The 14,873-nt window shown below is 40.9% G+C and overlaps 1 protein-coding gene across 1 annotated transcript; it reads left to right on the forward strand.

Moving 5' to 3' along the window:
* The first annotated feature begins 263 nt into the window (after positions 1-263).
* Positions 264-13,552, forward strand: LOC137249631 (phospholipase A2 inhibitor-like). Its single transcript, XM_067781313.1, has 8 exons — positions 264-394; positions 3,940-4,102; positions 4,426-4,968; positions 8,069-8,256; positions 8,537-8,631; positions 8,690-8,802; positions 13,018-13,282; positions 13,367-13,552. Coding segments are annotated over exons 1-8 (1,467 nt in total). The 5' UTR covers positions 264-392; the 3' UTR covers positions 13,465-13,552.
* Positions 13,553-14,873: the final 1,321 nt, after the last annotated feature.

Genomic DNA, 14,873 nt, shown 5'->3' on the forward strand with positions numbered 1-14,873 from the left:
CGTTTTGCAAGCATAATTAATAATTAATTGTTAAATTTCTGATGAATTACTTAAGAAAGAGATTAAAAACGAATTAAATACATACATAATTTTTAAAAGTGACGCTATAAGTAATTGTTGTTGTAATACTTAACGGCAGTAGATTTAAAAGAGCAGAAAGTATAAACAAAACACATCTTCTATATATACATAAATATCACGGATGATTAGCCGCGAAACGCTCTTTAAAGGGGCACTGGCGAATCGAAAGGGGAGACCAGGTGTTTGCGCCCCCCATTAGCGTGAATAACATCAAATTTTACTTTTATAAATTAAAAAAAAGTGCTATAATTCATTGTGAATCAAGTTATTGTTTCCCCTTACTGTATTTTGTGCGAATTACACTTACGACTATGTAATTTGTTATTGTAATTTTTTTTACAATATTGTAATGATGTAGGCTTTAAGATTCTCTCAGCGTACGTTATTTAAGATTTGATGGTTGGTGAAGGAAAAATTTTAGTGCATTAAAAGCTATATTGAGCTTACAATTAGGAAGGTTTTTAGATGTATAAGTTAGTTGGCTGATAGCCGTGCTGCCCGGCCGACTAGACCTGGCCAAAATAGTGCTATACGCGCCATTTTGATGCACTTTCTCCTGGAATCAGTTAGCTTTAATGTATCTATATTAAATAACTGTCCAATGAGCTTGTTTTTATCGAGCCATTTATGTAGCATTTTGATACCTTCCTTGCCAGGGCTGGACATTCGCAGAAGAAATGGGTGAATGTTTCCTTACAACCTTTTTGGTAGAAGCTCCTGCATATGTCGTTGAAGGGGATTTACATTATTTCTGCGTGTGGACCAAATAGCCAGTGTCCTGTAATTGTGGATGGCATCCTAAATATTTCATTCCTAGACAATTTCGTTTCCTGGTTGTAGTACGGCCAAATTTTTTTTGTGATTCTACTTGAGTCCATAGAGTACCAATTTTCTTGAGGTAGGTAAGAATGCCACTTTTTATTGCTGTAAGCATCGCTGTACCGGAACTGCCGTAGTGATGACTAATGATGCACTGGCCTTTGCCGGTTCATCCGCGTTTTCTTTACCGTCTATGTTGCTCTGACCTGGTTCCCAGTATTCTGTAATAGTGGCTGTCATCCTTAATATTTCTTTCCTAGACAGTTTTAGTAAGACGTCAGTTTTTTTTTTTTTTTTTTTTTTTTGTTATAACAGTTTGATTAGAGTAAAATCTGTTTGTGATCCTTCTCGAGTCCGTATAGTACCAATTTTTAGTAGTGGTTTCCTTGAGTTAGGTTAGAATGTGACTTTTTATTGCTGTAAGCGTCACTGTACCGGGACTGCCGTAGTGATGTCTAACGATGCACCGGCCTTTGCCAGTTCATCCGCTTTTTCACTTACTTTTATATTCCTCTGATTTGGTACCCATGTGAGTGTTATGTTCGCTGAGTCTGCTGCATTCCGCAACACCTTTTTACAGTTATCGATGGCCTTAAAAGACGTAAGAGGTGAATCCAACGTCATGAGCGCTGCTTGACTGTCTAAGAACTCCTACAGGAAGCAACAATCCTACTCTGTTCCTAGTAGCTTTGCTTGAAAGATACTAGTTGAGTTTAGAAGACGGATAGAGAATCCGACTTCTGGATGTTCGGGGAAGATGTGTAAGTAGTTGATACATACATCAAAAGTTTCGAAATTTTTGGACTTATATTTTATCATGAACGAATAAAATACTCCCGATGAACAAAATCTTGTCAGAATTCTGAAAGTCGAGAGTATAAAGTCCACCCTTAATAATCTGCTGGTCAGCTTGTTGGAAGTGGTAAAAATGTGCGCGCTCCCCTCGTAAACGATGTCTGGAATCGCCTTTGGCAAGCAGTGTCTCAAGTGTTTTTGTGCCTCAGATGATATTTGTTGGTGAAAAAAGTGGAGAGCACTCAGAGAGCAAAGAGTTTCAAACACTTTCAACTTGCACATTATAAATATGTGAAATCCCGTTGATCGGATCGAAAAGAAAGGTTTAAAAAAATTATAAGTGTAAACAACAATGCATGAAAAAACGAAAAAGAGTCGCTCCGTATCACGTTAAATTTTTACAGGAACTCTCTATCTAATTAACGGACTTCAGATGATTTGAAACAAAATATATCATGTGGCTTACAAATTTAGCAAGACGTTAACATATATGGATTTACCTGTATTGTGTTATCTAAGTTAGTAAGTAGTTGCCCTTAGGATTGTTACTAGCGTCTGTTTTTATTTTCCTAAGCACCTCAAGTCTTGTGTTCTTATTGCTTTAGCAAAAAATTACGAGCTTCATATGGGGCTTTCCATGCCAACTGAACCCATCCATGAATTGTTCTTCATTTTATAATTATCATTAGGCCTCAATGTACTGCGACCTTTATTTGGATGTATTGTGCTTGACTTTTCAGCCTATTACTGTATGTGTAGGCTTTTTATGTATTTAAGCACCTCTTCAGGCTTTTTATTCCATATCACGCAATGATTAATAGTCACGAGAGGGAGAGCGTATCTGCCTTGCCAGAGCGACACATTCGCAGAGAATGTGTACCGGCGTTTCATCCTCTACTTAGCTCAAAGAAGCGACAGATTTGTGCATCGTATAGATTGAACTTACTAAGGTGATATCGTAGACTACAGTGTCCCATATAGTACTCAGTGTGAGTTCGTAGATTTTCCAAGTTTAGATTAAGTTTAGCTGATACTCTCGTTGCTGGGAGTATGAACAATTTGGCCATCCCTTACCCTGGCCATTCAATCCGTGGTGTGTGCCTTTGTGAGTCAGCAGTAAGGCTCTGGACCATAGCCATGTTCGGCTAGGTAGTCTGCTTGTTCATTACCTTCAGGTCTCTGATGCCCTGATTCCCACCCATCCTAACAAAACCTTGTTTTTGGTTCCCATATTATTTAAAGCTCCAATGCATTTATTCACTAGATTAGAAGTAGCTGTGTAAGAGTGCAAGCCACATAAGCCTGCCTGGCTATCTGACATAATGAGGATACTATTCAAGGGGAAGCCTCTGCGTAGACATTCTCCACCGCAAACTTCTGTTGCATAGATTTCTGACTAAAAATAATAGGGTATCAGCGAGTTTTTATCCATCCGTGAACCAGAGTTCTGAGTCAGGGTTTATATATCGATTCCCTTCTTCCCAAAGAGTTCTGAACACCTCAAAGTTTCGTGAGGTTCTGATCGTAGAGCCCAAAACATACTGATCTAATTAGGGAAGATCGCTTTACCTTAGCTAACGCTTATCCGAAAATTATTAAGGAATGCATTCTCTTAAACTTAATTTTATACGAATTAAGTTTTGCTAGGGCATTTTTGAGAAATAAAAAAATCTGATATTGAGAAACGAACTCTGACATTGGATGGTCTTCAACCGAACTCTGAAATTGGGGAACATCTACTAGATAAAATTTCGTTCTTTATAATTAAAGGAAAGGCACCAGCTTCCTTCTCAAACTGAACAAATCTGCGTTGAGGGCACTGACGGGTGTCACACAGGTCATTGTGCTATCGCACCAATACTCCGACGGTGGCGAATACCAACAAACTCCCTCTGCAGAAGCTGTCAGGATGAGGAAGAACAGGCGTTCATCTACCACTTTCTCTGCCGATGTCCGGCGCTTCAAAGAAGAAGGCTGAGATTTCTGGGCTCACGCTTCTTCGACAGCCTGGAAGAGGTTGGGAAGATGGACGTCTTGCTTCTTCTTGGGTTCACTAGGGAAAGCAAGTGGTTCGTTGAGGATCACTAGGAAGTAATGGGGCTAAACAAATTTGCCGCCACCCTGTACTTACTGAGGGCACTCACAATGGACAAAAATGTCTCCGAGGGAAGTGTGGCTAACACTCATGCACGCCCTCTCAACCCAACTTAACCTTATAATTAAAATCTCTTTTATCTTTTACAGGCCCATTATGAATAAGAAACTGCTTTTGGTACCTCTTCTTGCTGTATTATGCTTCTCCCTAGCAAAAACTGTAGATGCAATCTCAGAAAAGACCGAATACGTAGTAGAGAAAGCTGTCAATACTTCCGCTGAAACAACTTCACCAACTACAACAATATCTAAGGTTTGTATGAATTGAAGTAATTACTTAACTATACCATTACTGTCGATTGCCGACTGAAAAGGTTAAGCATCTACTTCTCCGTGGGTCGGCTTTGAGCAGTGCCTTCGCCTTTTTTGATATCATAGACACTAGTCGACAAAATGAATTGTTAAGGGCAACCACAGAGGAACATCGCTCCGTTACAATATAGAGCAGCAACGAAACGAGATCTGAAAAATTATAAGTATCATAAACTCAGCGGCCCTGGTGCTATTCATAATGAACAATACTATTATGTTTTTAATAGTTATTGCAAGTCTACTTAAATATTTAAACATTTTCAGATAAATATACTTGCGAGTGATTTATGCAGAAAATGCAACTGTAAAAGTCTTCCAGGCCAAAGCCGGCTCGATTGCAGTGTCAAGCATAGAAGCAAACTTTTCAGCGATGAAGAATGGAAGATCCTCAAAAATGGCGATGCTACCTTTGACACCATCAAGCTCGGGCACAACAACATTAAAAGTATTCAACGATTTCCTGAATATCCAGTTAAAACTCTTTGTTTCAGATTCAATGACATTGCAAGCATTGAAAAAGGCGCATTCGCTAATCTTACCGCACTCACCAAATTGGATCTGGGCTATAATAAGTTGACAACGAAGACATTAGATCCCGATATTTTCAGGGGTTTATACTTCGAGCAAAATTTTTTGCCTCTAGACAAAATGAAGGAATTAGATTTAGGACACAATGACATACACAGTTTGGATGCTGATCTCTTTGAGTATTTGCCAAATTTAGAAACCTTGACATTGTCGGGTAACAAATTTCAAGTGATTGATCAAAATACGGCGACGGCTATTTCGGGTTTGCCTTTTTTAAAGGTAAGTTGGAAATAATACTAATTTAATTAATACTGTAACGAATTTTGGGAAATTCTGCTTATTTTGCACCTTCTGCTAAAGTTCGAATCTCTGAACTGTCAAATAAATAACTCCAATATTCAGTATTGCAAAATGGTTTTTATTTAGACTACTTTGAAAGTAGTACTTCACAATTACACTTCTCTAATAGCGTGTTTAAATCAAACTGATTACTGATTCCTCAGCTTGCTTTTATACTCTCGGTTACCTCGTTCGCCCAGTTCTTCTAAGTTCTAGACGTTTCACAAACATGCCTTCTAGAACAGTTGCATCTCATGCTTATATACATGTATATCTGTAGTTTATATTTTTCTTCTAGACATATGCGTGTGTATGTGTGAGTAACAACTTCTGCTCTTAGCTGCCGGCTACATATACATATGTATGTGAAATAATCTCTTCGCTTCGAGCTGCTGGTTATGAGTATGGAATATTCTTCGTTGCCTTGTACATAAGTGTGGCTGTTTGCTTTAATGTGTACATGTAACCTGGGTCGATTTGTATAGACGAAAGTTAACCGATATCGCGCCATCGATTTTTCTATAGGATTTGGGCTCAGGAAAAAAAAGTGCCACTACGCATACCCAAACAAATAATTTTTGAGCCTGCCAAAAAAAAGTGGCGAAAGGGTGAATTTTTCGACTAAAACACTCGCCAAAACCCAAAAAATATTTATTTTTTTAAAAAATCGTTGTATAAACAGTGTTTTGGTCGAAAAATTCACCCTTTCGCCATTTTTTTTTGAGCCCAAATCCTATCGAAAAATCGATGGCGCGATATCGGTTAATAAATCGACCCAGTCTAATGTACATAAGTGTGGCTGCTTCCTTTATTGTTGTTGTGCATTTATTTAGTAGCAGCATAGTGATGTTAATATTCGCCAAAACATTTTGAACTAGGAAACTTGCCAGACATTGTCTTGTCTGATGATTGAGTTGATTGGTTTCGAAAAAAATTTTTACTCCAGTCATCTCTTCCTTCCTCCACCTTGGCCACTTTCCCTCCCCGATATTATTCTTCAACCACCTTTCTTTGTCTCCCTCACCACGTCCTCTGTTTCTCATGCTGTATTTTCCTCTACTATTCCTCCCCCCAATGCATCTTCCTTCGCTCTTCATAATTTTCACTTCTCAATTCTAATCATTCCTCTGACTCTTCCTTTACCCTTTTCCCTTCTATTTCGATTTTTATTTCTCCTCCCTTACTCTTTTCATAATTTTATAACTCTGACTCTGCCTGTTTCTTTAGTTATCTCACCTTCTACTAACTCCTATTCCTTTTTCTACCTGTTCCGTCATTTTGACTCTCCTACTCCCTTAGGATCGTTTTCGGACTTAGCAAGCCCCAAAGAGGCTAGCAAACATTTTATTTATTTCGATTGCGGTTTCGAGTTCATCATCTTCCCTGTTTTTTTATTGCTCTCGGAGCGGTTTTGTTTTCATAGGAGTTTAGGCCGGGCCTGTAAGTCGCCGAAATTTTTGGTGAAACTGTTCGGTCATTATTCCTGGTGGCAAAGCACCTCGCGCTTTCGCCTTTCTGTCTATTTCTTCCTATGAAGGCGACGCGCTTCCCTTCCCCTCAGTTGCTTCACTGTTGACGTAGCCCTGTAGGCAGTGGCAGTAACCATTTCTTTTCTCGGTAGCGGTACGTAGTGATTTAGAAATAAGCTTCCACAGCTCTGCATTCCGTCGGGTTGACTTGTACCCTCAGAGAGTAGGTGTAAGAGTAGAGTTACGGAATCAATGGTAGCATGATGCGACTACAGCCTTCCGACGTCTAACTGGTGTTTTCCGTTTCTTTCTTTTAGCCGTGCAGAGGCGTATTTTGGCTGCGACATGATAGTGATCCGAGTCGTTTTGGATCCTCGAATCGTGCGTAAATCTAGAACACTGGAAGCATGCCGTCCGTCTATCACAACGTGGTCGATCTGGTTACATGTATTTTGATCGGGGTACATCCATGTAGCTTAATGTACATGTATATACCTAAACCTGGTGCTAGCTTTGACATGTTTCGAGCACCGGCGAAGTCGATCAGCCTCACTTCATTAGGTGAGGTTTCAATTCGGAGGCTTAACTTTCTGGCCGTGGGCCAAAAACACCTTATTTTCCCATCCTGGGATTAAAGACGCCAAAACGACTTTTATATCATGGTGAGGGCAGCGCTCATATGTTTGTTTTTGGCGTTTGTAGAATGCGTCCTTCAGCTCACCGTCCTTCTCCTGCATCTGTGCATAGGCGCAGCAGTTGAATGAGATATTAAACAATTTTGATTTTATGCGGATAGCGTCGAGACATTCGTGCACATGCGTGAAGGATATTACTTGGCGACGAAGTATATCTCCCACCACAAATCCAAAGTCGAAACTGTGCTGATTTGTATTGCCAGATTTTAATTGTCTTTTTTCCTTACTTCGTTCATCGCATTTCTTGGACGGCAATGATGTTGGCTTTTGCTTTCATGAGAGGACATCAACCTCCCGGACATCGGCACCAATCCCATTAAGGGAACGGCCATTCCAGGTGCATGCCTTAAATTTAAACGTTTGCCGAGTTCGTCATCAAAAAAATGCTTTCTCGTTATCCGAGGGTTTGTTAGGATAGTTATTGGAGTGTGATGGCGGGCTCCAAGCCAAGCGAATAACCCGCTCGTCGGGGATGAGGCATTAATGATATACGTTTATATAAAGCGAGCAGATTGATCCAAGACAGACGCCCTTTTGAAGCCGCACATTATGGTGATCAGACGCTACTGCTGAAGTCACTCAACTAGCCCTTAAACCGATTATGAGGGAGTTGTTTAGCAAGGTCCTCGCTTTCTCACATAAGCTCAACACCAAAAATATTTGGAAAAGTGAGCAGGCTTGCCCTTAGAGGCTAGTTGTTCTAGACCAATAATATTTGGTATTTGGACGACTCAAACGAAGAACTATTAATTTTTGGGAAAGTAGGCAGTGGCTTCTAAACCTGCCGGGGGAAGTTCATACTCCCCCTCTTAGAAATCATGCGATAAAAACTTTAATTTTAGTATTATTATGCTGCCTTCTATTTTTCATTTGAAGTCCCTCGTTATGTCACACATGCAACTGAGATCATTACCGGAATATCTATTTCATGGACTAAGAGATTTGGAGAGACTAATTCTATCCGGCAATCAATTCGATAAGCTACCTGACGGTTTGAGTTTAGCAACTAATCTATGGATGTTGGTACTCGACGCAAATCCAATCGTTAATTTAACGGGAAATAAGTATGTGAACGCGTTCGATATAATGTGATAATTAATTTATGGGTATTCACTAAGTGTGCTAAATAGAGTTGGTAAATTCGAAAAAGGTCTGATTAGCGTAAACAAGCAACAATGCGATTTCAACCTAGTTGCTGAGTATTTAGATCTTTTGAACACTGAGAAGCTTAAGTCAAAACTAAAATTGGTATCCCTGCGCGGTTGTCAGTCTAATTTCTCAATTTAGTGAATACCCTTATAGTGTTTGTATGCATTTCTCTTTTAACGTTGAATTTATTTTTAGCTTACTACCCAAACTACCTAATTTGACATATTTGAGTATATCTTATATGCCAGAGCTGCGCATAATTGGAGCCGGCGCTTTTGCGGAATTACAAAGTAAGTTCTCCAAAAACTTATTTTGGAATTTACGTAAGTTTTATAATTTTTGTTTTAGATTTAACGACGCTTATCATATCACGTAATCCAAAATTGTCTAAAATTGATGAAAAGGTATTTATAAAGAATACTGCAAGCCCAGAAGTTTCCTCGTTTCCACCGTTGGAAAAGGTAAGTTAATTTAGGAATCTGTCAACTATATTATAGACAACATAATTACAGGGATAAACCTTTGATAGGTCCGTGGCTATAAGGAGTTATGATAAAGGTGATGAGTTGTCCAAGAATGTTTGAAGAATGCCATTATAAGTCTTTTCATGGCATTGACAATACTGGAAGCTTGTTTATCGCTTCAATGCTCTAACGATGGGTTATTCCTGAGGGTCGTTGTCTCAAAATCCTCAGTATACTTTCAGTCTATGCGCCTTCATTGCCCGAATAGTTAAACCTTACCATTGGAGATAAGGAAATAGAAATTTGATTGAAAAGATCTGGTTCAATGGGGATGCTTCGTCTTATTCCTTCGCAAAACGTTTATTCAATACGGACATGAGAAATATTTATAGGCACGCAAGCGCAAAGTCCAACGAAATCCTCAATAAGGGTACGTACGTGGTGACTAGTCTTGTCCGGGATATTAAGGCGCACCGCATGAACTCTTTTTGGACAGTGTCCTTTTAATACTCCAAAGAAAATATATACAGATCTACTTTGGGAAAATCTAATAACTCCGCCAAAGGCACTTTAATAGTCAACAGCTGGTCAGAAAACCTTGTAACCCAGCAAGAGTTGGTGTTATCCTAACCCTTGCTGTGCTTAAATGTCCATAAGCTAATAGAGAGTGGTCGGCAGAGTTCCAAAGTATCTAGTGGCAACCACATTCAGTACGAAAATGCCACTCAGAAAATTTTTATCAAAAAATAGTATGAAGCAATAGTGAGAGTCCTCGAATTCACTGTGGCGGAGTTTATCTTTTTTATTCCTGACAGTTTGAGCGGCCGAAAGCATCCCAACCACTTCAATTCGGAGGAGTTTTTGTTCCTTATAAGTGCCCTCAGTGAGTGCCGGGTGCGGCACATTCGTCCAACCAAATCAACTCCTAGTATTCCCCAACGAATCACCTGACGAACTTAAGTAGAAGTAAAAGATCCACCTTCCCAACCTCTGTCACACTGTCGAAAACCCTGCGCCAAGAAATCTGAGACGTCTTCAGCAGAAAAGTGATGCATCGTCTCCTCTTTCTCCTCATCCCGAAAACTACTGCAGAAGGAGCTTATTGTTATGCCTCCCCGTCGGAGAATTGGTGCAACAGCGCAATAACTTGTGATGACACTCATAGTACTCTACCTGCAGAATTGCTTGGCTTGGGAAGGAAGCTAGTTCCTTTCCCAGGAAAACATAGCCGCCATGACCTTGAGACCTCGCACTTATCCCGGTTGCTCCACAGCAAGTCCATTGCGCTAAACACAAATTCCTCGGTATTCCTCAGGAAATAACCCAGCGATGGTCGTACGGATCTCTTCACCTCTCGAATGTCCATTTCTGATCTGAAAATTCATTTCCTTCAACATTGTACAGCCTCGGGACCCAGCAACGGAAGATATTTAGGTGCCTTATAGACGCCAGCTAGGCTCGACACCTCCGCGCGTTATCCGACTTTTTTACGTAAAAATACCTTTAAGGTGTCCTGGCTGTTGAAAAAGATTATTACATTGATGTCTGGGACCGTACTATACTGTAGCAGTCAGGCTGTTCTCTCCATGGCATAGACCTCCGTCTAAAAGACACTGCATGAGTCAGGAAGTCGAAGACGTTCGATTTACCTGCAGATCCTTTGAGTACACGCCAACTCCATTTTCCTTTCCCGTTTTCGGGCCTCTGTGCAGATTTTTGTACCCCTTCCATTGTCTAGTCTTTCCTCCCACTCCTACCTTGAATCGACTTCCACTACAGAGTTTGGGTTGCCTAAATTTCCGTCTGCTACCGAGCTCCTTCATCGCACTCCTCCCTTGAATCCGAATCCTTAATAACATTGACTTCCACTACAGTGTTCGGGTTGCCTAAATTTCCATCTGCCACCGAGCTCCTGCCAAAAAAATGCACCGTAACAAGCCGTTCGCAACGGGCAAACAAGTTTTTGAGTAGAAGTGTGAAACATATCGTATAAGTTCTAATAACATAACCTGACAACTCAACTTCCCATTTAACCGCATTGGTTTTATTAAAAGTTGTAAAGAGCTCTGATTAGAGACGTGCATCATAGAACATCCAGGACTTATAAAATAAAATAAAGTCGCAGTACTTTACAAATTTAGTCTAGCTATAACCAGAATCAGGAACCTCATACTAGATGAAATAAAACTCATCCGCTTCACACCGTCCATTATTAAAGTCACATATCTCTTGATCGCAGATATTGTCCTTTTAAGGCTTGGTCTTACTTCCCTACCTTCCAAAAATATAGGCCAATTGAGATTTTAGGTTAGGTTAGAGTGCTGGCCGAGGGCACACTTAGGCCAGAAAGCGCTGCCGTGCTCCGCTTAGTGCTGGGCAGTTGCAAATGAGGTGAACCACCGTTTCCTCCTCCTCATCCTCTTTACAACTCCTACAGCAACGACAATAAGACGCTCCTAACCTTTCTGCATGCCTACCTATGAGGCAATGACCCGTTAGTGCCCCCACAAGTGTGGAAATTGTATCCCTTCTTAGGTTGTACACGTGACGGGATCTTTTAGGATCCCATTTAGGCCAGGTTTCTTTCGATGTTCGACACCCCCGTGTTTGTAGCCATCTTTCGTCGGCTTGACGGTAGATGTGCTCTTTTTGCATTAGCTTGCATGTGGACAGGGGCATACCTAAGCGTTGTTGTCCAGGAAGAACCTGCCTGGTTGTACCCTGCTTAGCGAGTTCATCTGCAATGCAGTTTCCCTCGATATCCCTATGTCCAGGGGCCGATGTGAGGTGTACACGGTTCTGTTGAGCCATCTCTTGCAGAAATCGGCGACAGCTTAGTGCTAGTTCAGAATTGAACGAGTGGGAGCCCAGAGATTTTATGGCGGCTTGGCTGTCGCTGAAGATAAAAATTTCTTTGCCGACATTGTATGTCCCTATCCTAGCTGCGGCTTCCATTATGGCTGCAACTTCTGCCTGGAATACACTGCAGTGGTCGGGTAGTCTGAATGAGAGCTGGAGGTCAAAGTCCTTTGAGTATGCTCCACCTCCAACTCTACCGTTTAGCTTGGAGCCGTCCGTGTATATGGAAATGCTGTTGCTCATAGCAAGGCACTTATCCGACTCCGTCCAGTCTTCCCTGCTGGGTATGTTTATATTAAAGTTGTTTTCCGCAACTGTTGTGGTCGCACAGCGATCCGTGCTAGGAGGAAGAAAACTGTATTTGTTTAGTATACTTGAGTATCCTGTGGTATTGTTGTTCCAACACGACAACTCCCTTAGACGCAGGGCTGACTTTGCCGCTGATCGATGACCAGCTACATCCAATAGAAGGATGTCAAGAATGGCCTGAAGAGCTTCGCTAGGCGTTGTTCTTAGAGCCCCGCTTATGCTTATCATGCTGGATCTGTGGACTTTACCCAACAAGTTTAGGTTTGACGCCTTGCTCAAAGCTGGCCACCACACGACTACCCCATACAGCAGTATGGGTCTGATAATCGCGGTATAAATCCATCTGCATATGTTGGGGGTGAGTCCCCATTTTTTGCCAATGGCTCTTTTACACGTATATAATGCAAAGTACGTTTTCTTTTGTCGCTGAATAACGTTGTCCTTCCAGTTCAGCTTTTTTGTCTAAAACTACGCCTAGAAATTTGGCTTTATCTGCCAGGCTTAGGCGCACCCTATTTAGTTCTGGTAGGTTTAACGATGGTATTTTGTATCGTTTGGTATATAAGACAAGCTCTACTTTATCGGAATTGACGCTGAGTCCACATCGGGAAGCCCACAGGGAAACCTCTCGCAATGCTACCTGCATCAAGTCGTATAAAGTTTGAGGGAACTTGCCTCTGTAGACAATCGCTAGGTCATCAGCATATGCCACAACTTCACGCTCCCCCAACTAGTATCTCTTAATAGCGAGTTTACCGTTAGGTTCCATAGTAGAGGGGAAAGGACACCGCCCTGGGGCGTGCCCCTTGCGACAAATTGTGTTATATCAACCTTCCCCAGTGAGGAAAGGACTTTCCGTCCCCTGAACAGTTGATCAATCAGTCCCACTAGGGGTCTATTTACGTCCAGATCAGTTAAAGCATTGTTAACGGTGTCTGGACTTATATTGCTGAATGCTCCTTCAATGTCTAGGAAGGCCACAAGACAATAATCCTTTTCGAACAAGATTGAGATTTTACTTAATACATTGTTCTATTATTTCAGCTCTACCTCCAGCGCAACAATCTAACCCAATTGGGTCGAGGCTTATTCGATCGTTGGAACAAGTTGAAGGTGCTAGATTTGCGTCATAACTATTGGATATGCGACTGTAGAAATCGTTGGCTAATTGAAGATTTAATGGTTCAACTCAATTATACCAATTACCATATGAGTCAGGATGTCAAATGTGCTGAGCCGACTGTATGGAAGAATGTACCACTAGTTGAACTCAATACACAGGAAACACGTCTTAAGTGCGGTAGAGACGGTAATGACTCGGAATCCAGTATATTTTTAGTTGGCTTACTTGTTGTTATGTTCCTGTGTATATTAATTTTTATATCATCAATAGCGCTTTGGCGTCGGGGTTGCTTTGGCTTAAATCGAGTGAAAGCTAACAGATCGTTGTTATATAATCGTGCAAGTTTTAGCGACGGATTTAGTATATAAAAAATTTTGAAATCTTATTATTGTTTTATAATCGAATGAATATATCTAAATATCACTATATTTTAATAAAAAAAATTGACGAAAGGTACTGAAAAGCGACTCATATTTAAAAGGCACATAGTTTGAACATACGTGCAAAGAAGCTATTTGCTCCTGGCAGACCTTTATAGGTAAGTAATCTCAAGCAGTTTAAAACAGTTCTGAGATCTTACTGCCGCTCATATAGGTATGGGGCGAGGATTTGCATTAATGGTAGAAATGCTTGACCGACTGCTATCAAAGAGCTATCTCATTTTGAAAATGTTCTGATCTTCTTCACAAAGCTTTTGGGACATAATTTGCTCTGACCTTAAAATTCGTAAAACTTCTACCACTTCGATGATAGAACTTCTTGAGGGTGATTGATACAACTGTAGGGGTAACGGTAACGGTTGAGTAACAGTAGTAACTGCGTGGTTTTGACATCTTATTAACACCCTCCATATCAATGAACTTGTACAAGAACTTTAAGGTGATGATTCGCCAAAGAAGTGTATTCCGCATACTTAATACGTTGACTTAACAGCTTAGCTCTTGTACTTCCAGTATGCTTAATCTAGTCAATCCCACAGAGTCTTAACTGCAGAGAAAGAGTTTTTAATGGCTCTTAGTCGAAGATTTTCGAAGGACGCCTTTTGAAAATGTAGGGCCATTTTTTTACGGTTTTATAACTTGGGTAATAGAAACCCAATAACCGACCATAGGTAACCTTAGCCGACGTTTTCTTAAGCATTAAAGCTGGTATTATCCCGTGATACAAGCTCTGAGTGCATAGGCCTCGTGTCCGTCGGAGCTATCACGAGGAAAACGTGACTAGCGAAAACTATTGGACTAGGAATTTTTTCAGTAACACTACTCTACAAAGTTGCATCATCTTGGAACTATGAAGACGCCAGAGAAAATAAAGTATAGTCAGTTAGTAACAGCCAGCCGAGACGTATGTATCAAAGCCCTAAAACCAGAAGAAGATTGAGCTGTACTACAACTGCAAACCAGCTCGGGCATTCTCTACAAGTAAACCCGGGAACAAATAAAAACTGGAATCGCCAATATGTTCGCACCTTCTATAAGTTTAACTACTCAACTGCTTCTGACTTCCCGCCGTTGGACTATCCTTTCAGACTGTGCTCGCTTAAGTCAGCAGTAGTTTCGTATTTTCTTACTGCTGAAGTACTAAGACATGTGGCAAGCTTGAAAACTTCCCCGACCATCCCGACAACTTTTTGCGCTGTTACTCGTTGTATTGAGTAACGGCAGAAGGGCACAGCAAGCCGTAGTGGTGTGGTGGTAGCGTGATCCGCCTTTAACACTGAACGTTCTGGGTCCAAGTCCCGGCCGAAATAAAATCCATATCCAAAGTTTTTTATATA

This window comes from Eurosta solidaginis, chromosome 4, assembly GCF_040869045.1.
Source record: "Eurosta solidaginis isolate ZX-2024a chromosome 4, ASM4086904v1, whole genome shotgun sequence".
In the NCBI taxonomy this organism is placed as follows: Eukaryota; Metazoa; Arthropoda; class Insecta; order Diptera; family Tephritidae; genus Eurosta; species Eurosta solidaginis.

Bases quoted from the DNA above. Each gene is read 5' to 3' on its own strand.
- LOC137249631 (XM_067781313.1), top strand. The intron at 4,969-8,068 runs GTAAGTTGGAAA...TTTCATTTGAAG, and splicing joins CGGGTTTGCCTTTTTTAAAG to TCCCTCGTTATGTCACACAT. The intron at 8,257-8,536 runs GTATGTGAACGC...ATTTATTTTTAG, and splicing joins GTTAATTTAACGGGAAATAA to CTTACTACCCAAACTACCTA.